The following is a 21,201-nucleotide window of genomic DNA, read 5'->3' on the forward strand; positions in this document are numbered from 1 at the left end:
GCACCTCCTCCTAAGAAAGTGGAAGCCATGGTTTGAAAGTTAAGGCTGCTACAAGGAGAACAAAATAATTCCCAAGGGGAAATTCACAATAAAATCTCCAGCTTTGGCAAGGAAACATGCTGCACAGTGGGCTGCCACCTGGCTTCATTTACCACTTCAACTGGCCAATCACCCTGAATTCCCCAAACTACTCATGTGAGAGGTGGAGGGGCTTCCATTGGCCTAGCACAGAAGGAGAGTAGTAGTCTCCAGCTTCTATTTGCCGCCTCCTTTGAGGTTTGTGTCCTTGGCAGCATGTCTAAAAAGGCTTTGCTTGTCTTTGTGGCATGCAGTGGAGTGGAAAACAGGTGCCTTTGTCTCTAGTGATACTGCCAGAGAAGAGGAGGATCAAATGCCTTTTGCCAATGAATGAAGCAGCATGAAAGATGACCTGAAAGGAGGTAATGTGTTCCACTCCCACAGCCAGATGGTGAGTACTGCAATGGTGTTAGCAGATAGAGAGGCAAATCTAGGAAAACCGGCTACTCTATACAAGGGGTAGACACTGCCCAGGCTGTGATGCCTGGATGGGAGCTTATCCTTCAACATTAATAATAATAGTATTAAAAAGACACATTGGCTTTACTGTATAATTGACAGCATGAATGCTAGAAAATATGACCATTATTCTGTATCCGCTGTGGGGTTATGCATTAGGGACTAGTGCAATTAATTTCCATCCAAATACAAAGCCATTAAAAGGATTTAATTACATATGAGTTCTCTACTCTAATCCTAAAACTAGTAGAAATCCCTTTAGAGTCTAATTTTCATGCTGATTAATGGTGATCACAATGTATAATTCAACCTAGGGCTTTTCAAGCATAGAAATCTGGTGTGATAGCTAAATATTCCAAGGCCAATGGGTATAAATTGTTGCCTCATGTTAGAGATTTGGTTGAGCTTTCCATACTGCTAAGAAATAAACTTCTGCTTCTCACAGAGATAATGAGCTCTCATTTCTTAATTGGAAAGGATGATGAGATCTTTCTGATTACCTACTTGGGGAGGAAAACACAGCACCCCCCCATTAAAATATTGGGATAATAATGGAATGCAGTAAGGAGGAGTCTATACATGGAATGGAGAACTCCATTGCTATCCAAAGTGCATCTCACTTTGAGATGCAGTATGTTTTTAAAAAATTCCTGAAATGGCAATACATGTTAATTATAATTTGTATTCTGGTAGGGCCCACAGGAGGGGACGAAAAGCAGGAGAAGAAAGGAAGGAAAATGATAAAGGGATGAGTATACAGTGATAAAAAGAGTGATAATTAAAAAACTAGGGAACCTAGAGCACATATAAGGAGTCATTGAAATGTATGCATCGCTGTAGGCTTTTTCACATAAATTTGACAATTTATTAATGAACACTAATCAAATTAACATAGTCCACTCTAACTCCAAAATGGTGTGAAATCAATTAATGGCTTTTGTTAAAAGCAATCAATTAGTTGTACTTGATTTTATTTAAAACTGTGCCCAAAAGACATGATCTAGAATGATTATGCCTGACAACGGTAGTGCGTGGGTAGAAAAGGATGATGCGGATCCTGTGGATCTCATAGGTTACAATAACCCAGCTAGAAAGGATATGTGGAGATCATCATTCAAAATGAACATATTGGGAGGGGAAAAGAAGACATTAGTGTTGGCAACTCTTAAGCCAATTTCCAGTCTAATTACATTATTAGGTTTTATATTGGAAGAAATACACACTCTGATCAGTAAAATAAATTGGCCACAAAGGTTTAGTTTTCACAGTAAAATATGCACAAATTATCAAGTTTCTTAACTGCTGCTATTTCATCCCCATTTCTGTCTCTCTAAGTCAGCAATGTTCTAAATGGATTGAAATAAGGCTCAGATCCTCAGGTGGTGTAAATCAGCCTAGTTGCATTGAGTTTAATGAGTCTGATTCTCCTCCCACTCCATTCACTTGGATGGGGAGTTACTCCTGATTTAGACTAGTCAGTAACTGCGTGGAGAAGGGGAAGAGGGGAGAGGTGTTTTTTTTTTTTTTTAATTTCATTCTTCTGAAAAGAAACAGTCTGGAAGTTGCTGCATGTGGTTCCAGGCTGCAGCATGAGCTCCTTAATTTCTTTGCTTATTTTCTTCCACCTTTTGACAAAAAAAATCTACAAACTGTGCTCTTAATTTATAACAAATGATAAGATTCAAGAGATGGACTAAAGGCTCAGAGACAGCTGAGCTTGTTTTACTTTTCAGGCATCTTAGAATCATAGAATATCAGGGTTGGAAGGGACCTCAGGAGGTCATCTAATCCAACCCCCTGCTCAAAGCAGGACCAATCCCCAATTTTTGCCCCAGATCCCTAAATGGCCCCCCAAGGATCAAACTCACAACCCTGGGTTTAACAGGCCAACGCTCAAACCACTGAGCTATCCCTCCCCCATGAGGAAAAACAACACCTCAGATTCTCTGTGAGATGTAGCCACTTTGCATCAACTCACCAGTGAAATGTGAGTCTAATGCCAGCTTAACTGGCCCGGGCAAGATCACCCCAAGATAACATAGATCATTTGGTGGCATAGAGGTTAGAAGCTCTTACTCCACTCTCCTTCTGTGTGGCAGGGAAAAGACAGCCTGGCAGGAGGAAAGGGGGAGTGGCCAGTACTATCTCCAGTCTTCCACTGCATTTTCAGCCTCCTGTTGTCATTGCAGCTTGGCATAATTTAGAGCAGCCCTGAGAATGCTCCAACATAGCATAAGTCTTATTAGTCCTCCACAGAGCAGCCCTAAGTGCCACAGGCATGCAAAGATGAGCTTTAAATCACTTTGTACCCATCCCCTGACTTATGCACATTGACCAGAGCTGAGAATCTGGCCTTTTATCCTGTTTTAATATGACCTAAAATATACATAGTAAATTATAATCTGACCTAATCTTAAATTTATAGAATAGCTAAATCTGTCCTTGAAAATGTTTGACAAGGGAAGACTTCTTTGGACCATCAATCAGGGTAGAAGCTGGAGAGCTGAGGTATAGTTCTGTCTGCTTGCTCTAAGTACCCTGCATTTGTCTTTTTTTATTGCTAGAAGGTCTGACATCTTTGTAGAATGTACACAATGAACACACATGGAAGTCTGAAATGCTGAATAAAGTCATAAAGGGGAACAGCTTTATTCCATACAGGGGCCTACATAGTTCTAGCACTATAAGCATGGAGCAAAGATTGTGAATTTAAAGCTCCATAAGGCTTCCTGTCCAGAGATACCTTAATTATATAACACATACTTTCTGCCCATTAGAGCTGGTTGAATTTGGGGGGCGGTGGAGGCTGGCTAAAAGGTAGAAAGAAAAAAAAACAGTTTGTTTCATTCAACATTTTTCATTTTTTCACATTTCTGATGAAAAATCATCTTGCAATGAATGTACTGTCAGCCATAAATGTCAGTGGAAATAATACCAGTATTATTATTATAATGCTCAAGATGTATCCTCACTGCAAGATGATTTTTCATCAGAAATGATAGGAAACTGTTGCAATTGCATAAGGCAAGGCACAGCTACTAATTTCTTCTAAAAAGCAAAGATACCTTTCTCCTTTCCTCAGCAGCTTCCAGCTTTTTCTGGATCTCCTCACGTGACAGTTCTTTCTTCTTTGGAGAGGCTAAAGTCCTTGGTGCTTCTGAGACAGGAGATGGCGGCTTTAAGATCAGTTCAAAGGCCTGGCCAGAGGCACGTTTGTTGATTTGTTTCACTTCCATATCTAGGAAATAAAATGAAAAATGCTAAACCCACCATCGGAGGAGAGAAATAGCATATTTTGGCAATGTAAGGAAAACAGCCGAGCATGTGTTGAAAACAGCTCTCGTGAGAGGTACATTCCCATTTGTTAGTAACAGTGTAAGTACAAATTCATCCTATAAAGATAAATATGCATGTCATTTTGGAAGGCTATAAAAGCATGTGTATATGTGTATGTGGGGATTTATACGGTAGTAAAGAAAGCTTTATATGGACAAATAAATGTGTAAAGCTGGTGTGAAAAATTGTCTTTCACTAGCCCTTGCCATGTTTGGTAGTTGCTTCATGAAAATGAAAGCATATTTTCTTGACTTTCCTGAGAATTACATCAGCCGTGAATATCTGCAATTCCTGGATGAGTAGCAGTTCTTGGGGTACTAAGTACAGTATAGCTAATTATAAAATAGCCAGCCATGGACTTTTTAAAATGAGATTTTAATATGTTGTTATTAGGGCCAAACAATCACCACAATGAGCAATAGGCAATTGGTAAGAACTAACAGCCAGAAATAGCAAGTGAATTGTTAAATCAGCAAAGTATTGACTAAATATTAGAAACTGTGAAAGTGAAATGAGTCATATCCCAGCACTGCCAAATTATTTAACAAGTAGGATGATTTCCAGTGAAGGTTACTCACCATCATATGTATAGATATTCATGTTGCGAGGTTCAGGATAAAAACAAGAGCAGATCAGAGACAGCATGGACAGCTCCTTCATCTTTTCCTTATAGGCTGAAATAAGAGAGTGTGAGTTTACATCAGTTTCCCAAATTTTGTACCGTGAGTTTTTAATTTAGATCATAATTACAATAGTTAGCTATATGCCTGATAGAACATCTGAATCCCAGCCTGAAAGATTTCTCCGAAATGTTTGCCTTTGGCCATTCCTTCTGAATATGGGAATCTTTAATAGTATGCAAATGTCAGACACCCTATACTGCACAGACTGCTTCTGACCCCCATGTCTCCTAAAACATGGTCTTAACTTCAGATCCAATGCCCTCTGGGTCTCTCTGACTTATATGAGCTGAGGATGGCTGACCAGCAATGTATTTTATTATTGGAATCGTGCCATAATCCAGTCTCTCTCTCTCTCTCTCTCTGCAGCCAGAGGCAAGTGACACTCTCACAAACTTTACAGTTCCTCCAAATGCAACTCTCATCAAGATCTCTGAAGTTCTGGTTCATGGATTGCCACTGGCAGATACTAAAGGCGTTGTCTGATACAAATGCAAATGTCATCCAAATAATTATTAAAAAAACCCAGAAATATGGATAAATTTGTAACAAGATTCTCAGCAAAACGCTTAGAAATAATATCCTTAATATGCAAAACCTAAAAGGTTTTAACCTGCTGTCCTATTGAATTGATTAGTTAGCTTCCACATCCAGTTCCATTGTAAACCAATCTATATACCAAATACACAGTAATTACCATTATTTATCATTTGTATTACAGTAGGGCTTATAGACCCCAGTCAGGGATTGCAGCCAATTTGGGCTAATAATAATAATAATATATATTGTATATTGTTATATAGTGCTTTTCATCCATACATTTTAAAACACTTTAGGAAGCAGGTAAATATCATTATCCACAATTTATGAATGAGGAAGTAGAGACACAGAGAGGGTTAAGTGGCTTGCTCAAGGTTACCCAGCAGGCCAGTAGCAAAGCCAGGAATAGAATCCACATGTTCTGAATAGTAGTCCAGTGCTATAGCCATACTATACAAATGTATCCTGTAAGAGTGGATGGGAGGCAAATGCTGAGCCTCCAGGGTTTGAAAATTTGCCTCCCATCCATACAAAAAGTGCCTGCACACATGTACCTTCAAAAAGTGCATGCATGCACGTGTCTCTTCAAAACCCACATTCGCACAGAGAAGTGCCTCTTAGAATGAGAAATTATCTAATTGCACACAGAGGCAGGTACAAGTTAGCCTCTGGACTATGAAAACATGCCCTAAAATATAATTATTACTGATGTTGTTATAAGTGACATAAGCACAAATTCAATCTGGATGTCACTGAATCAATCAATAAAGCTATATCAGTGATGGATTTGACATATTAAGTTTAAAATAATTAATAGAAATCAATAGATATATAAAATATCCATTCAGTCCTTCATATGCATGTTGCTTGCTCTTTCTGACATTTTGTACTCAAGCAGTTTGAGCATTTGCTGCGATGGGCTGAAAGCCCTCATCTCTCATGAAAGGCAATGGCAATTAGGGATGCACAAGTTCAGCAGTTTTCAGGGCAAGGTCTTAAATCAGCATTCTGTAGACTACTGCTTGGGGCAACTTATAGATCTTGATCCTGGGACACCAATCAATCCGCCCAGAGCACACATGACCTACTGTATGCCTCATATTAACCAATACTGATCGCCAAATACCCCAGCACAAAGTTGCACCAAGAGATCTAGCTGACTGCCTGCTGAGGTTGGCAAGTCTTTGTGGTTCTGTTTATAGATGGTGAAAGAATTCAGTTATGTAGAAAAAACTGTAAAAACAAGAACAACATTGACTGGATTCCAATCAATATTTAAACCAAACAGTATTAAGATTTTCAAGGCACAAAAAAGAACTCTAGAAACATTTTTTGCACTGCTGCTGTTAAAGTAACTATCTTGCACTGGGAGGAATCTTGGGAATTATGGCAGTCGTTGGGAACATTCCATCATTATGACATTCACATCTGAAAAGGAATTTTTTATATTCAAATGACATTTACAGTGAAATCACTTGTCTCATTGACAATTCACATGTTAAAAGTTAAGCACTCTGAAGTGGTTTGCTGGATCAGGGCTACAAAATATCATTGTATATGTGTGTATGAATTAGGTCTCCTAGCAATCTTGACTCTTGTTTTTTAACTTTGCTAGGTATTTGATATTTGCATTTTCTAAAAGCATTTAAAACAGTCAGAAAAAGTCTTTGTCTTTCCAGCTTGTCATCTACAGAACATGGCTTGAAAGATAAGAACATTGTGCTCTGATCTCATTCCTGTTACTACTGTAGCTGCACTTAAAGCACCTTGGGGATGGTTCTCCTTTTTCATCCTGGGCAGTGACAGAATTCAGATGATTTGCCAGCTATATAAGTACCATGCTCTGTTTTGTATTGATTTAGTCACTCTTTGCCCTAAAAATACCTTCAACCAGAGTCGTAAATTGGCTGAATAATCCAGATCCTAGAGGCCACTACAGCAGCATCAGCCGAACATACAGATAATATAGCATATTACAGGGAAGGTTGTTCTATTTCAGGTACTTTGATGGCCAGCATTACTATAGTATCTGAGCTCCTCACAACCTCTTAAATGTATCCACCCTCACACCAACAACTCTGTGAGGTAGGGAAGTGCTATTAGACTCAAGAAGTGCTATTATACAGATAGGGAACTGAGGGACAGAGAGACTAAGGGCTAGTCTACACTAGAATCGCTACAGCGGTGCAGCTGTACCGATGTAGCTGTGTCACTATAGCGCTGCTAGTGCAGACACTTTATGCCCATGGGAGAGAGCTCTCCCGTTGGCATCATTACTCCACCTCCCCAAGTGGCAGTAGCTATGACAGAGGGAGAGCTTCTCCCACGACATAGTGCTGTCCACACTGGTGCTTAGAGGGTGTAATTTACGCTGCTAAGTGGGTGGCTTTTTCACACCCCTGAGCAAGTTAAGTTATACTGAAGTAAGTGTGAGTGTGTATAGGCCCTCCAGCTATGTCTACTCTATGAGCTAAGGATGTAATTCCCACGCTTGTGTATACCTACTTGCACAAGCTGTCATTGGGCTAGCGGAAGTATAAATAGCAGTAGACACAGTAGCATGGGTAGAAGCAACAAAAGCACAGATAACCTGGACCGAATACAGACCCACCCGAAAACAGTGGATCTCTATTTGACACAGCTCAGCCATGCCTCCACTGCCACCACTCACGCTAGCTTGATGAGAGCTAGGGTGAGTACGTGTATGCGAGAAGGGGAATCACACCCTTAGCTCATAGTATAGATGTAACCTAAGTGACTTGCTCAAGTCACATGGGATGTTTGTGGCAAAGCAGAGAATTGTACCTGAGTCTCCTAAGTCTTAGGTTAGCTGCCTTGCCATTGAGCCATCCTTCATGGAAAAGCAGTTATTTTAATTCAAAGAACATTTTGGTAAAACCATATATTTGGAGACACAATGTTTATGACAGTGTAAGGAACAATAACTCACTTTATTTTTCAGGTGAAATGCCATGTAGCAAACCCTTTTTGATCCCTCTCCATTAAATTCAAATCAGGAACCTATTTAACATGTATTTGCCAAAACCCTGTGGCTTGTGTTTTGTTTTGTTTTTGTTTGTTTTTGTTTTTTTTTAATAAACTACTCTGGCAGTCCACACCAGGTATAGAATTTAAGAACCATCCTTTAATTTAGTGAAGGAGAAGGAAGAGGTTCAATAATAATAGTGATTCAGTTTAGTGGAAAACCCTACACAATGCTTTAAGTGGTAGATGATACTGATCATGACAATTTATAAGAATTAGAGTAAAGCCAATGAGCATATTTTAGCAATGGGGCAGGTGCAAACTCAAAAGTTGGGGGAGGGATTTTTTAAATTTCATTTTATTTGTTCTGAATTTTGAAATCGAAGGAGATGGGAAGGAAGATGGGCATAATTTAAAGTCCACAGGACCTTTTTCATTGACTTTGGACTAGGCTCAGACAATTGGATAACTAAGCTTTTCTGTGCCTAATGTCTCATCAATTTTATATTTCACAGATTAGATAAGAACATAAATTGATGTAATGTGTCACAATGCAAAATGCCCTTTGTGGAAAAGAGGCGGGGGAGGGGGAGAAGCACTGAAAAAGTGTTAATACTATCTTAATAGTATTGTACTTTCAGCTTTTATATGCATTTTTTTATGAGCTATCGTAATTGAGAGGGACCATTATGTTTAGCCTTTTCTTTAACTACAGCTAAAAAATTGCTGCGTGGGCAACGTTTGGGTGGTGAGAGCTAATTTCATATACTCACTCTCCCAGTAAGATGCTTTTCCTGTTTGCATTCAAGTCGGTGAATGAATCCTCCCTTCCTACAACCACTTTCTAAATTCCGATCACAGAAGAATATGATACTGCAAGTGACATCCACTCATTCATGCGCTGTATCATGTATGAATATCAATTATCTTCCTCCATTCATCATAATGACCGTGATTAGCTATCTACATTTGGTTAAGATTTTCAGCTATCTCATTTTATCATTTAAAATAATGTGTTCACTGAAATATATATACACAAAAGTGATGGCTCTTTTTGTTGATTCCGTTTAAAACTTGTAAAGAAAATCATGATTATAACGAGGTGTATTTTCCAGGGTCAGTTTTACAACTGGCTTTGCTAATTGTGCAGATCCTCATTCAGTTGTATATTGTGCACATAACTGTGTTAACTACTTCTGTAGTAAATGATGTTAATCTTGAGATTACAATAATCTTTGATAAGGAAATGACTAGTAAAAAAGATGATATTGACTAATGAGGGAAATAGAACCTTCTCAGTCTTATAGTTTCAATTACAGTATATAAAGTCTTTAATTTCTAGATCTAGTATTAAAGTCGGTGGGGGGAGGGGAGGAAGCAGGGGTGCACTGGTGCTACCCATTGGCTAAAAGCAGAGGGGAGCTCAGCCTTGCCAATTCTTACAATTTGACTGGGAGTCTTGTGATAGTGTATTTCTTAATGCCCTGGCTCCTGGAATCATGTGAATATATCAGAATCCCAGCTTTCAATTTTCTTTTTAAAAAGTAAGTTTCTCGTTCTCATGGTTGTAGAGAAAACATGACCTGTGTGGAACCTGAAGTCTCAGAAAACAACTAAAATTTATTGCCAAATTTATTATTATTATTTAAAAAAATCATTTAAAGTCAATTTCTTGATTTTGTGGGCTTGACTCATCATTTTGAGCACTTGGGGTTGGCAATACTGGAAACGCCCCCTCCTCTCCCTGGCTCAGGTAAACAACTTCCTGGACTGATCCCCCTTCTTCTGGACTAGTACAGTGAGAACTTCCCATCCGGTTTCAGTTTGCTTTAACCACTGTTTGAGTCTGAGTTACTTGTATACTCATCTCACTCTGTTTCCCTCTCAGGCATGTCAGGCAACTGACATGAAATAAACTGTTCTTGAATTCCGAGGCTGTAGCTCAACTGGACCATCAGCAAAATTACCTTGGATCAGGAATCGTATCTATGGAATTCCCTCAGTGAAGAATCCCTCCATTACTGCCCCCAAGCTGCTTCTATTTAGGTTGCTATATCTCCCCCCATTCTGCTATATCTCTTTCCCACCAGCTCTTCCTCTTTGGATTATTCCCTTTTGTCTAGTTTGTTTAGGAAAATGTCTAGTATCTCTAGGCTGAGGTACAATTTAATTTTACTTTCAATATTTTTGAGCTTTCTGGACACTCTGCCAAGAAACAGATGCTTCAGAAATCAGTCAATGTATTAGAAAAAAAATAGCAGTGTTCCAGCTCTTCTGATTTACTTGGGAGTTTCATGATATTTGGAGTTTTTTCTTCAGTCCCCAGGACCGGGAGTCATGGGATTACATGAGACTCACTCACCTTTCATTTTAAACGAAAGTAATTTCTAGCCCTCAGGGTTATGGAGAAAAGCTTGTAAACATGAACCCAAGGGTACACTCAGGGCAGAGAAACCAGACAATTATTACATTTAAAAAAAATCTCATTTTTAAGCTAATTTCATGATTTCTGGGAGCCTTTGAATGTTTGTCATTGACAATGCTGAAAATAGGTTAAAATGAATAGGATAGTCAATTTTGCTGTTAAAAGATATTTGCTAATGAAGCAATATTGAAGGGCTGGGAAATCACTTGGATAATGGTACAATTCAAAATGAATGTTGAAAATAGCATATTTTAATGTACTTTACTAAGGCAGTGTGAGGGCTCAGAAGCCTTGAACCTAGGTCTGTGGGTTTCCAGGCTATGCATAGACTGTTGCTACCCAGCAGCACAGTCAAATTCTTCGAGAAGGGGGCTAGTGAAGCACTAGCTAACAAAGGGCCTTGCTCATGAAGTTCCTGATTAGTGGAGATGTCCAGCTTCTCCCCTTCCCGCTCCCATCAATTGGCTGGGACACCCTACTTAAGCCAGAAAGAGACTCGGGAAATGGAACAACTAGGTGAATCCCTGGAGGGCTACTATGGACCCTGCCTGACTACAGAGCCCTGCCTTCCAGCCTGTTCCTGTCCTCCTTATCTCAGACCCATGTCTGTTCCCCGATCCTGCTTTGCTGCTTCTCTCCAGGTCCCGGCTCCTACCCATGATGCTGACTGATTTGGCACCCGACTCTGCTTCTGGTTCCTGATTCTAACTCTTAGACATGACTGTCCTGGTCACTACAGACATGTATCTAATGGAGTGCAGTTTCTTTGGACCATTGGGTTACGTTAATTAAAGGGATAAATATGAAAATAAAAAATATGCTGGGAATTTCAAAGGAACCTAAGGGACTTGGTTGCCTAAATTCCCTGGAAGCTCAGTGGGAATGGTGTGCCTAACTCCCATAAAAAGAAAGGGAGTACTTGTGGCACCTTACAGACTAACAAATGTATTTGAGCATAAGCTTTTGTGAGCTACAGCTCTGTAGCTCATCAAAGCTTATGCTCAAGTAAATTTGTTAGTCTCTAAGGTGCCACAAGTACTCCTTTTCTTTTTGAGAATACAGACTAACACGGCTGCTACTCTGAAACCTAACTCCCACAGACTCCTTCAAAAATCCTAGACTCAGTGATTAAATGGTATCCATTTATCAGCTTTTGAAATGTTCTGAATATAATATAGTGTACACTGTCTGTTTTCTCAAAGTGGGCTGTTACATGCATATATGAGGACTTTCTATTAATACAGAATTCTTGACCTGCATGGTTATGTGAAGAAGGTTGAAAAGTTCCTTGCATTTCAGATCACAGTGTGGGCCTCCATGGGGGCCTTCTGTTCTGTGCAGGTGGTGGTGGGATTTGTGAAGAGGGGAGGAATGGCTCTGTCACCCTCCTCCTCACAGCGCACCAGCCAGTGCTGTGAACTGACGTGGAGGAATAAATAATTGGCTACTGGTATAAACCAGCAACAGATTACTGCCTGTCTGGAGAAAGCAGAGAAAGCAGGGAACAATTTAGGACAAAGTCGCAATTCATTGCATGCTCATTGCCCTATAGTCAGGGCAGATTGTTATGTCACAACATAGACCACAGAAAGTTTCCTATTAGTTATTTGGGCTATTTGTTTACATTTGAAAGCAGACTAATAAGGAATATAAATGCTATTTATTCATTGACATTTGACAAATGAAAATATATCTTTTCATTGGCCCTTTGCTGAATCTGGTCCATAAATAATAACCCATCAGGGACCTTGACCAAATTCTTCCTTCACACCCCAGTCAGTTAATCAGTGCCCCGTGGTACTGTATGTCTCCAAGGGACAAAGACTGATGCACTACTACTGTGCTATTTCTTAATTGTCACAAAGCACAACTCCTAACACAGTCCATTTCCTTCCCTGCATCTCTGCTCTCCAGCTTGTTGTCAAATCGTCAGCCTTCCGGGATGAATTCTAGTTATTGAACCTGAATCCAATTTTATTGTCTGCTTTGGAAAAGACTGCTAGGCAGAAAGGTAAGAGATCAGATTAGATGAAGCATGAAATGCAAGATACACAAGGTTCGTATCACTGTGGTATACTATAACCACATTTATATTGATTTCTCAGGGACTTCACTGACAAAAACACTGTTACATTCTGAAGGTTAACTTTGTTTATACTGACTTTGATGTGCTGGGCCCTTTTGCTTTGTAACAGAAATACTGTCAGGGTGAGGGCTGTATTATTCCTTTGAATGCCAAACTCAGAGTCATCTTTTAGCTGGTAATTCTTTTTGTAATCCACAGAAATGTGCTGCATCCTTATTGTCAAATGAAACAGAGATTATTGATCATAATTGTAATTGATTTCTGATGGATTTAAACATACAAGAGGCACGTGGAAAGGTTAATATCTGTATTTGGCTCACATTTTGTGTTTTCTCATTCTTTTAGGCAATATTATAGGCAATATATATGATATTATATCATAGGTCGTTTATAAAAATCCCCAGTGATTTTTAAGGGACTATTTCCTTAGCATCATTATTCATTGTTTTATAGCATCTGAAAGTGTGCTTGGTATTGGAAAGAGAGCACAAGAGACTGGTTTCAGTGCTTCAGATCTCCCTGTGTAAATAATGGACTTGACAGAGAAATGAGACATAACATCCACCAGGAATGAAAAGGGAAGAAGAAGGATGTGGTGTGATGGTACTCAAGGTGGTGTGACATCTCACCACTACCTTCCCCTTAGCGTGAAGCAGTCTTGTCTGTGCCTACTATGGATCAGCTCCCTGAAACCACCACCCTCTGGCAACATAGGCACTATCTTCCTGACCCTGCAGGCCTAGCTCTGTTTGTACAGCTAGCAACAGGCCCACACCAACCCCTGAATACTTTGAGCTATCCCTGTAGTGTTCAGCCCCTTGCCCACTGAATTACCAGGTTCCCCCCAAGGCAACAGTACACACCAGCTTGTAAGAGTCAACTCAGGACCAGGACTTTGCTTAGCACCACAGCACTTAGATATTCTTTTTTTTCCACTATAAGTCTAAGTGTATTATCAAAGAATAGAGATGCAGGTTATAATGAGTAAGAATATTAGAAACAAATGGTTACATATACAACTAATCATAGCATGCTTTATAGAGACTAAACTTAGCTAACAGGTTAACCTACTGTCTAAAGAAGCCTATATCATCCAAAGTTCTCTCCAGCATTTTCAACCAAGCCTAGCTGAGATCTCATGTTCATGAAGCAAATCCACTGTCCTTTTACTTTCTAGGTGAGGGATGCCTGGGTGCCTGCTCTGCCCGCCAAACAGTCAAAAAAGCCTTTGAAGGGCACCTCAAGATCAGGTTCTCCCCTCCCACTATTTTCTTTTCCAGTTACTTTCTTTTTGAAGGTCTTACAAGCCTTTATTTGCATTCAATTCAGACTGGTGATAGAAGACCCACTGTGAACGAGACAATACTCAATTTACATGTAAACAGCTAGATGGATAGATATCTCTTGTCAGACAGAAAACCTGTTTTTCACCTTTGCTGGTGACCAGCCCCCCAAGATGCAGACTTTGAGAACATATTTGCAGTATATATGCATGGCTCCTTACACAACACCTGTATATGCACTGGGCAATGATATTGATGACCGGTGACACACTAGATTTTGAGACATCACCTGACTCTCTGGTGTGTACATCCTAGTTCACCAAAGACTCAGGAGATTACTGAAACCCCTCTGCACCCCCTTGCCAGTTGGCATTAGGAGGTCCTGGGGTCACAACAGATACCGGAAATACCGCTATGTGGGCTTTCTGCATCTGCCTTGGTGGCTGAAAGATTTTGGCTTTGCTTTTTTGTGTGTAAATGTACTTTTTTGTTTTTGTAGATGATGCTGCAGAAGTGAGTTTTTAGGGTAAATTAAATTGAAGGCCCTGATCATGCAAACACTTGTTTGCTGTCATGAATAGCCCCATTGATTTCAACTCATGGAAATAAAGTTATCATATGCATAAACATTTGCAGGATTGGGGCCTAGATGAACAAATATTTGTGGGGATGAAGCTGTGGAGACAGGGCTGGACAATGAATTGAAGCCCATAGATTGCATCCAATGTATTCTCCTCTAACTGTAATGAGAATGGGTGCTGTTTGTAGTGTATTCACTCTGGTGACAAGTATTGACACAGGGCTGAAGTAATATGTAATCTCTGTAGTCTTGAAACTATTAAAGCAAAACAAAACAAAATCAATTTGGCCAACTCGTGAAATCCCTACTTATGTTTTACTCAGACTTTATTCAGACTAAGCTCACTCCACATTCAGGGTTTGGCTCATTGACTTTTATACTGGACTCTCTATGAGTTCTGTGTGTGGGGAAAATCAGTTAGAATGAGAATGAATTCATTTTCTACCAGCTTTGTTTAACTTGAGTATTAGACACCAAAATTCTAATATCCAATGCCCAGGGCTTGAAAACAAGCAGTACTCACCGAATGCCATACAATACCTCTATGAAACCACTACTTTGTTCTCCAGAATCTCAGCTTTTTAAAAAACTTTTAAAACTTTTTTTCATTTAAAAAAAGAGTAAGCTTCTACTCTTGTTATAGTTGAAAAGAAAAACCCCATAAATATGAACCAAGTGTAACTAAGGACTTGTTTACACAGGGAAGTAATTGTGAAATAAGGTAGGGTGTGGATTTAAAGTGGAATGGTTATTCTGCACTAGCTCTCCATGAGGACACTTATTCTGCACTTAATCCAAAATGGATTAAACTAAACCACGCAAAGGCACTCTTCGTGTTCACATGAAGAGCTAGTGTAGAATAGCTTTTCTACAATAATTAAAATTAATTAATTAATAATTACACATAAGTATTATAAACCATACTTATTAATAAAAATAATTAATAATCACTGCACACTTAGCAGTTACAGGTTATTTCCCAGTGTAAATAAGCCCTGATACAGAGAAGTATGCTTGAATCTGGAGCGAGCCTGGAACACTAGCTTTGATTGAGAAGTGTGACTTGTCCCATTCATTAACTCAGCTTCCCAACCATGTAATTGAAATGTCAACAGTTAACTATTTCATTCCTTGTGCAAGAAATTAAAGGGAGGCTCACAGAGCTGCATGGTGTACTGTGAATGACAGCTCACTTGGATGCCACAGGTGGATGGCATTTGGGAAATACTACTAATTTTTCCCCCAATCAAGAAGAAGCCAAGCTAGAGAGTTTAGGAAAGTCACAGACTTATTGAAGTCCCAGTGAGGGGGAGCACACACTATTATATCTGAGCCATCTATAGTAACCAGCATCCAGTTTTGGTGACTCACACACAGACCTTTTATTGTAGGTGAAGTGTGGAAGAATGCCATCACCTTTCCCCCTATACCAGTGCTTCTCAAGCTATCTGATGTAGGTGACCGGCAATTTTTTTTTCCAATGTGCTCTCAGACCGGCAGCTGATGGCTCGCGGACCACCACTTTGAGTAGCACTGATCTATGCAATCTTAGCCTGGGCTGTGACTGAATGCATAGCACAACTCAGGATGGAGTGTTGTGAGCACAAAGGTCACTTTAAGCCACTTTTGCACTACCACACTCCTGGGCTATCTGTGTACTGGACTGGTTTCTCCATCGTAAATTAGATCAGCCTAAAGACTGCTCTAAATTATGCTCACTGCCAGTGGCCTGAAGGTTCTGGTATGGTACACAGAGTTCAGTAGTATGCAGGAAAGCATTGGCTATGCCCCCTTTGCTCCTAGGAATGTCCCCTGTTCTGGCTGCTGGGAGAGATGGCATAGGAGCCACACTATGGCCAACTTTGCTGGCTTTACAACTGCCATTCAGTGTAGCATAGTGCAAAGTAGCTCAGTGCAGGGGAGAATCTCTCCTTGTTTTCTGAATGAATTTTTGTAGACCACAGGAGTAACACCATTAATTTGTATACGTTTTGTTGACTCTCAGGCAGTGATCCTCAGTTGCTTTTGAAGAAACCAGAATGCTATCAATGGTGCAATTTATAAGCAGGCTCAGAGGATCAGAAAACAAGGCAATAAGGTGAAGTTTTTAAGGAATCCATCACACATTGGTGTATACATAGGCAAGGTAACTGATGACCTGCCAAAATTGAAAGATCAGAAACTCAGGTTGGAATGACAACAGTTGAGGATATTGATTCCCTATCAAGGGAAATATTAGCTGAAATAAATGGTAAAAAGATGATTCTTCTGATTCATATCACAAGCATCTTCGAAAATAACATTTGGTATTGTAGATGGCATACTGCAGGAATGAAAATCAGTAGAGATGGGACCAAGATATATCCATTCTGAAAGATGTGTTGGGAGCAGGTTTTACCACCCACACATTCTTTTGTGTGCAATATTGTGCTACTTGTAGTCTTATAACAACAACAACAACAAAAAACTATTTGACTAACTGCTGAAATCCCTACTCCTTTTTCACACAGAGAAAATTTTCACACTTCGTACAGAGATTCCACGCTCTCTCACTTCAAGATTTGGCTCACTGATTTTTATATTGGACTCTCTGTGAATCCTGTGTGTGGGAAAATCAGTCATAATTCGAACGAATTCATTTTCTACCAGCTTTGTTTGGCTTGGACATTAGACACCAGAATTCCAATATCCAATGACCGGGGCTTGGAAGCAACTGGTATGCACCAGACGCCCTACAAGCACCTCTCTGAAACCACTACCTAGTTCTCCAGAATCTCAGCTTTCATTTAAAAAATGAGTAAGCTTCTAGCTGTTATAGTTGAAAAGAAAATCACAGAAATATGAACCAAGTGTAATTAAGGACTTGTCTACCCAGGGAAGCTATTGTGAAATAAGGGAAGGTTTTTGGATTGGACACCAGGGATCAAGCCTTTACAAAGGACCCTGTATGAATTGCTGAATTCATATGCAAACTTCATGGCCTGATTATTGCAGGACAAAATGATGATGACAAACACCTTTGGCGTTACTGAAGAATAAACCTAAAGAGGGAAAATGAAGAAAAGGCAATCCAGAAAAACTGCTCATTCTGTTTAGAAAATATATGAAGCATTACAATTCTGATTGTCTTTTCTGGACAATAATTCTAATAAGAATGCGGAATTGCATAGCAGACATCCAGCCCAGTGCGAAAAAAGTAAATGGTACAAATCTAATCTATTCTCATGCCAATTAAAGTTTTTGATTTAATATTTGTTTGCAATTTTGCAGCTCCTTTTGGAGGCTATGTCGAGATCAATAAAGTTATGGAGGCTTGAGCAGAAGTATTTGTGATGTTTTCTATCTCCAAAGAGGTTGTTTTTTTTTAAAAAAAAAACCAAACTCATTTTAATGGAATCAAGCATTAATGTCAAATGTTCTTCATAAGTTAACCCAGAATGGTAGTGCAATCAATAAGCATCATGGAATACTTCCCCAAAGCACTGGAAACTATTACAGTTAATGTTAAGGACCAGGTTTTAGCCCTCAGCCTTGACCTGTGCATGTGCAAAATGGCACCTGCACATAACTATACCCTTTAAGTGCAAGCCCAGTTTTTCCCCTGAATTGGGTAGCTTTGCAGTATGCCACCAGTATACAGCAGCATAGCATATGGACCCAAAAAACCCATTTGGAGCCCTGTACAAACAGCTGTTAGACTATTTAAAGGGTGCACACAAATGTCTTGTTTTTTTGCATCTGCAAAATGTAGGCACAAATATGTGCATAATTAATTTTGAGCATGTAAATACAAAGGGTGGCGACAGACTTAACTGAAAATTTACCCATAATGTTCAAATTAATCAATGATCACTTCAATGGGCATTCTCATCAAATTAATTACTTTATATGGCAATGGTATGATTTGTATTTAAGGTGCATAGTAGGATTCAAATATTCCTGATCATTTTATTTCTGATACCACAAGGTTAATGCTCTGGAAGTCGTTAACTTACCAGTTTACATTATTTTTGTTTACATAATTCTCCTTGGTGAAGCTATGAAAAGCCAATTTGTAGAATCCTGATAGTTATGGTCACTTGTGACACGAGTTAATGGGGTTATTTTGTTGATCTAATGAAACCATATTGTCAAAATGATATTTTAATACTGTTTTCTTGTCCCAGAAGAAAAAAAATCATATAGTGGTTCACAGTGCATTTGAGAACAGAAATGCATATGCTGTCCAGGCTTTAGATCAAAGCAGTTATAAAAAGCCACTGGGAGTTGGGATATTACTAACTGTGGGCTCCTAACTCTGTGCATGGGAAGGGGACACTCCATGTACTAATCTCTCACCTGTGTGGAAGAGGGACTCTATTGTCTCCACAACGTTGTCCCCACCCTAAACCTCATGGGGGCCTCAGTGTGATATAAGGGCCAAGCTGGGGGAGATATGGATATGACAGAATAGGAGGGGGCAGGATGGGGTTGGGGGAGATGCATCTTCTCCCTTGCCAGCTCTGCAAAACCTCAGCAATTAAAATAATATAAGCCACAACCTGTATTCTCTCCTCTGCTTAGCCCTTCCAGGTATCCTATGGGCCACCCGGCAAGAGAAGCTTCTGGTAGCTCAACTCCAGTAGGACTGAGGGGACTCTAATGGGTGCCAAAGCTGATGCACAGTCGTCGAGGTTTCTTGTGGATCCCTAGCATCCATTCAGATCCCAGGAAATCTGCCAGATATCTGGGATAGGCTCCAAAGCTTTTTCTTTGGAGGGAGCAAACCCTGCCTCCCTCCCTAGCAGGTTTCAGAGTAGCAGCCATGTTAGTCTGTATTCGCAAAAAGAAAAGGAGTACTTGTGGCACCTTAGAGACTAACAAATTTATTAGAGCATAAGCTTTCGTGAGCTACAGCTCACTTCATCGGATGCATTGATGAATCCGATGAAGTGAGCTGTAGCTCACGAAAGCTTATGCTCTAATAAATTTGTTAGTCTCTAAGGTGCCACAAGTACTCCTTTCCCTCCCTAGCAGTACTTTAGGTGGTTATCTCTGCAAGAGGATCCTCTTGGAGCTTTCCTCCTACAGATTCCCCTCACACAGAAAAGTCTGATCTGAGCCATTGCAATGGACTATGTAAAGAGAGAGCCAGAGGTGCCTTTTAAAATGGGGAGTGAATTCAAAGATTCAGTGTTCCTATAGTGGTTGTATTTCCTTTCCAACTACCTGTGCTCCCAGCATTCCCCTTTAATGATAGTTTATAGTTGCCTGTCACTGGTGCCTCTAGGAAAGTGAATGTTACTAATGCCGCCCTGTAGAAGACTGAGGGGGATGTTCATGTTTAGGATACTCGTCTCACTTCACAGGAGGTCACCCCCACTCTTTTAGACCATCTTTAATGGACAAACATGGTGCAAGGCGGTTGTGTGTTTTAGTTCTGCATCAGTGGTTCACAGCCTTTTTGGGTTCACAGCCCAGAAAATAGCCACAAAATATTGCCCTACAACCCACCATATCACTCACTCCCTTATGTGGCAAAGGACTGTGGGAATGGGTTATGGGATATGAGTGACAGATCCAAAAAGGATTTGGGGGTGTGTGCTGCTGAGGTGAGGAAGGTGCTCTTGGGGTTTCTGGCCACCTGTAAAACACTCTGCTCTGAGGGTTGGTGCTGAATACTGTGCATGGGGAGGGGATGGAAGAGCTACTTTTGAGTAGGGTGCTGGGTAGGAAGAGGTGGAGCGTGGGCAGAGGCTGCAGCAGGAGGAAAGCGTGAGCTTCCTTCCTCTACTTCCAACCTCCACAGTAACAGACTCTGTTTCTTCTCATAGTACCATAATATAATAAGGCCTTAGAGACCCAGAGATTTTACAGCTCTCAGCTGAGGGACGCAAAGCACTGAGTACCCCATTGCCACCCACTTTTGGGTCATACCCCGTTGAATGAGAATTGCAGAGAAGCTCAGAAATTAGCGGAGTAGCTTCCATTCACATTCTCAACTGCTACAGACTCTTTCAGGCCAGCCTCTGATTTTATGTAAGAAAGCCAGATACTTTTCTTCTTTTATGTTTTAGAAAATAAAAACGGAGCCCACAATTTAAAAGCTCTACTCAGTGTAGTTCTAATGCAATGACATTCATTCTGAGATTGCTTTAGCTGCCTGAGGTTTTAGCTAAATGGGGCTTTTATTAGATTACGGCACTCTGAGAAGAAACAGAGCCCTGTTACTGTGGCAGTCTTTGCATCCGTTCTGCCACATAACTTTATTTTTATATTGTTGTGCAAACCTGCAAGTGCTTGAGTTGGAAATATATATCAACATGGACCTGATTACTCTGTTCTCAGGCAAACCCTCATGGAAGCTAATGGGAGTTTCAAAAACAAGGATTGTAGGATCATGTCTTAATAGATGGGTTGGATTTTTGAATAGATGGATTTGCAGCCCTCCCAAAATGTCATTGTTTTTAAGGCGTATCCTTCATATTGTTTGTTCAAATAATTTTTGTGCTTTCAAATTCTTTCACCTGCACACATGAGTTAGAATCTGCCACCTCTGTGACAGGTGTTAGTACTGCAACAGTGTGCATGCAAAGTTGTGGGTACATAAATAGGAGCTGGTTGAAGTCCCAACAAAAATGAGACTCAGCATCTTATACAAATCGCACACAGCAGCCAAAATATTGGTCTTGAAAAAGCATAAGGTAATATGTGAAGTACAGAATAACACTGACACTGCAGTATTTGGTAGACTAGTTCCCCATGTGTGA

General features: G+C 40.0%; 1 protein-coding gene and 1 long non-coding RNA gene across 2 annotated transcripts in view; one reads left to right on the forward strand and one right to left on the reverse strand.

Moving 5' to 3' along the window:
- STMN2 (stathmin 2) overlaps positions 1 to 21,201 on the reverse strand; it is a 53,389-nt gene that overhangs the window by 12,620 nt on the left and 19,568 nt on the right. The window contains exons 2-3 of the mRNA XM_038392928.2: positions 4,452 to 4,547; positions 3,603 to 3,775 (exon numbers count right to left, since the gene is read on the reverse strand). Of these exons, the coding sequence (XP_038248856.1) occupies positions 3,603 to 3,775; positions 4,452 to 4,547 (269 nt within the window). The remainder of the gene's footprint in view (positions 1 to 3,602; positions 3,776 to 4,451; positions 4,548 to 21,201) is intronic.
- Positions 3,770 to 21,201, forward strand: part of LOC122458645 — a 35,499-nt gene continuing 18,067 nt past the window's right edge. The window contains exons 1-2 of the long non-coding RNA XR_006278750.1: positions 3,770 to 3,916; positions 17,771 to 17,775. This is a non-coding gene — a long non-coding RNA (uncharacterized LOC122458645). The remainder of the gene's footprint in view (positions 3,917 to 17,770; positions 17,776 to 21,201) is intronic.

Source organism: Dermochelys coriacea, chromosome 2, assembly GCF_009764565.3.
Source record: "Dermochelys coriacea isolate rDerCor1 chromosome 2, rDerCor1.pri.v4, whole genome shotgun sequence".
Lineage (NCBI taxonomy): Eukaryota > Metazoa > Chordata > Testudines > Dermochelyidae > Dermochelys > Dermochelys coriacea.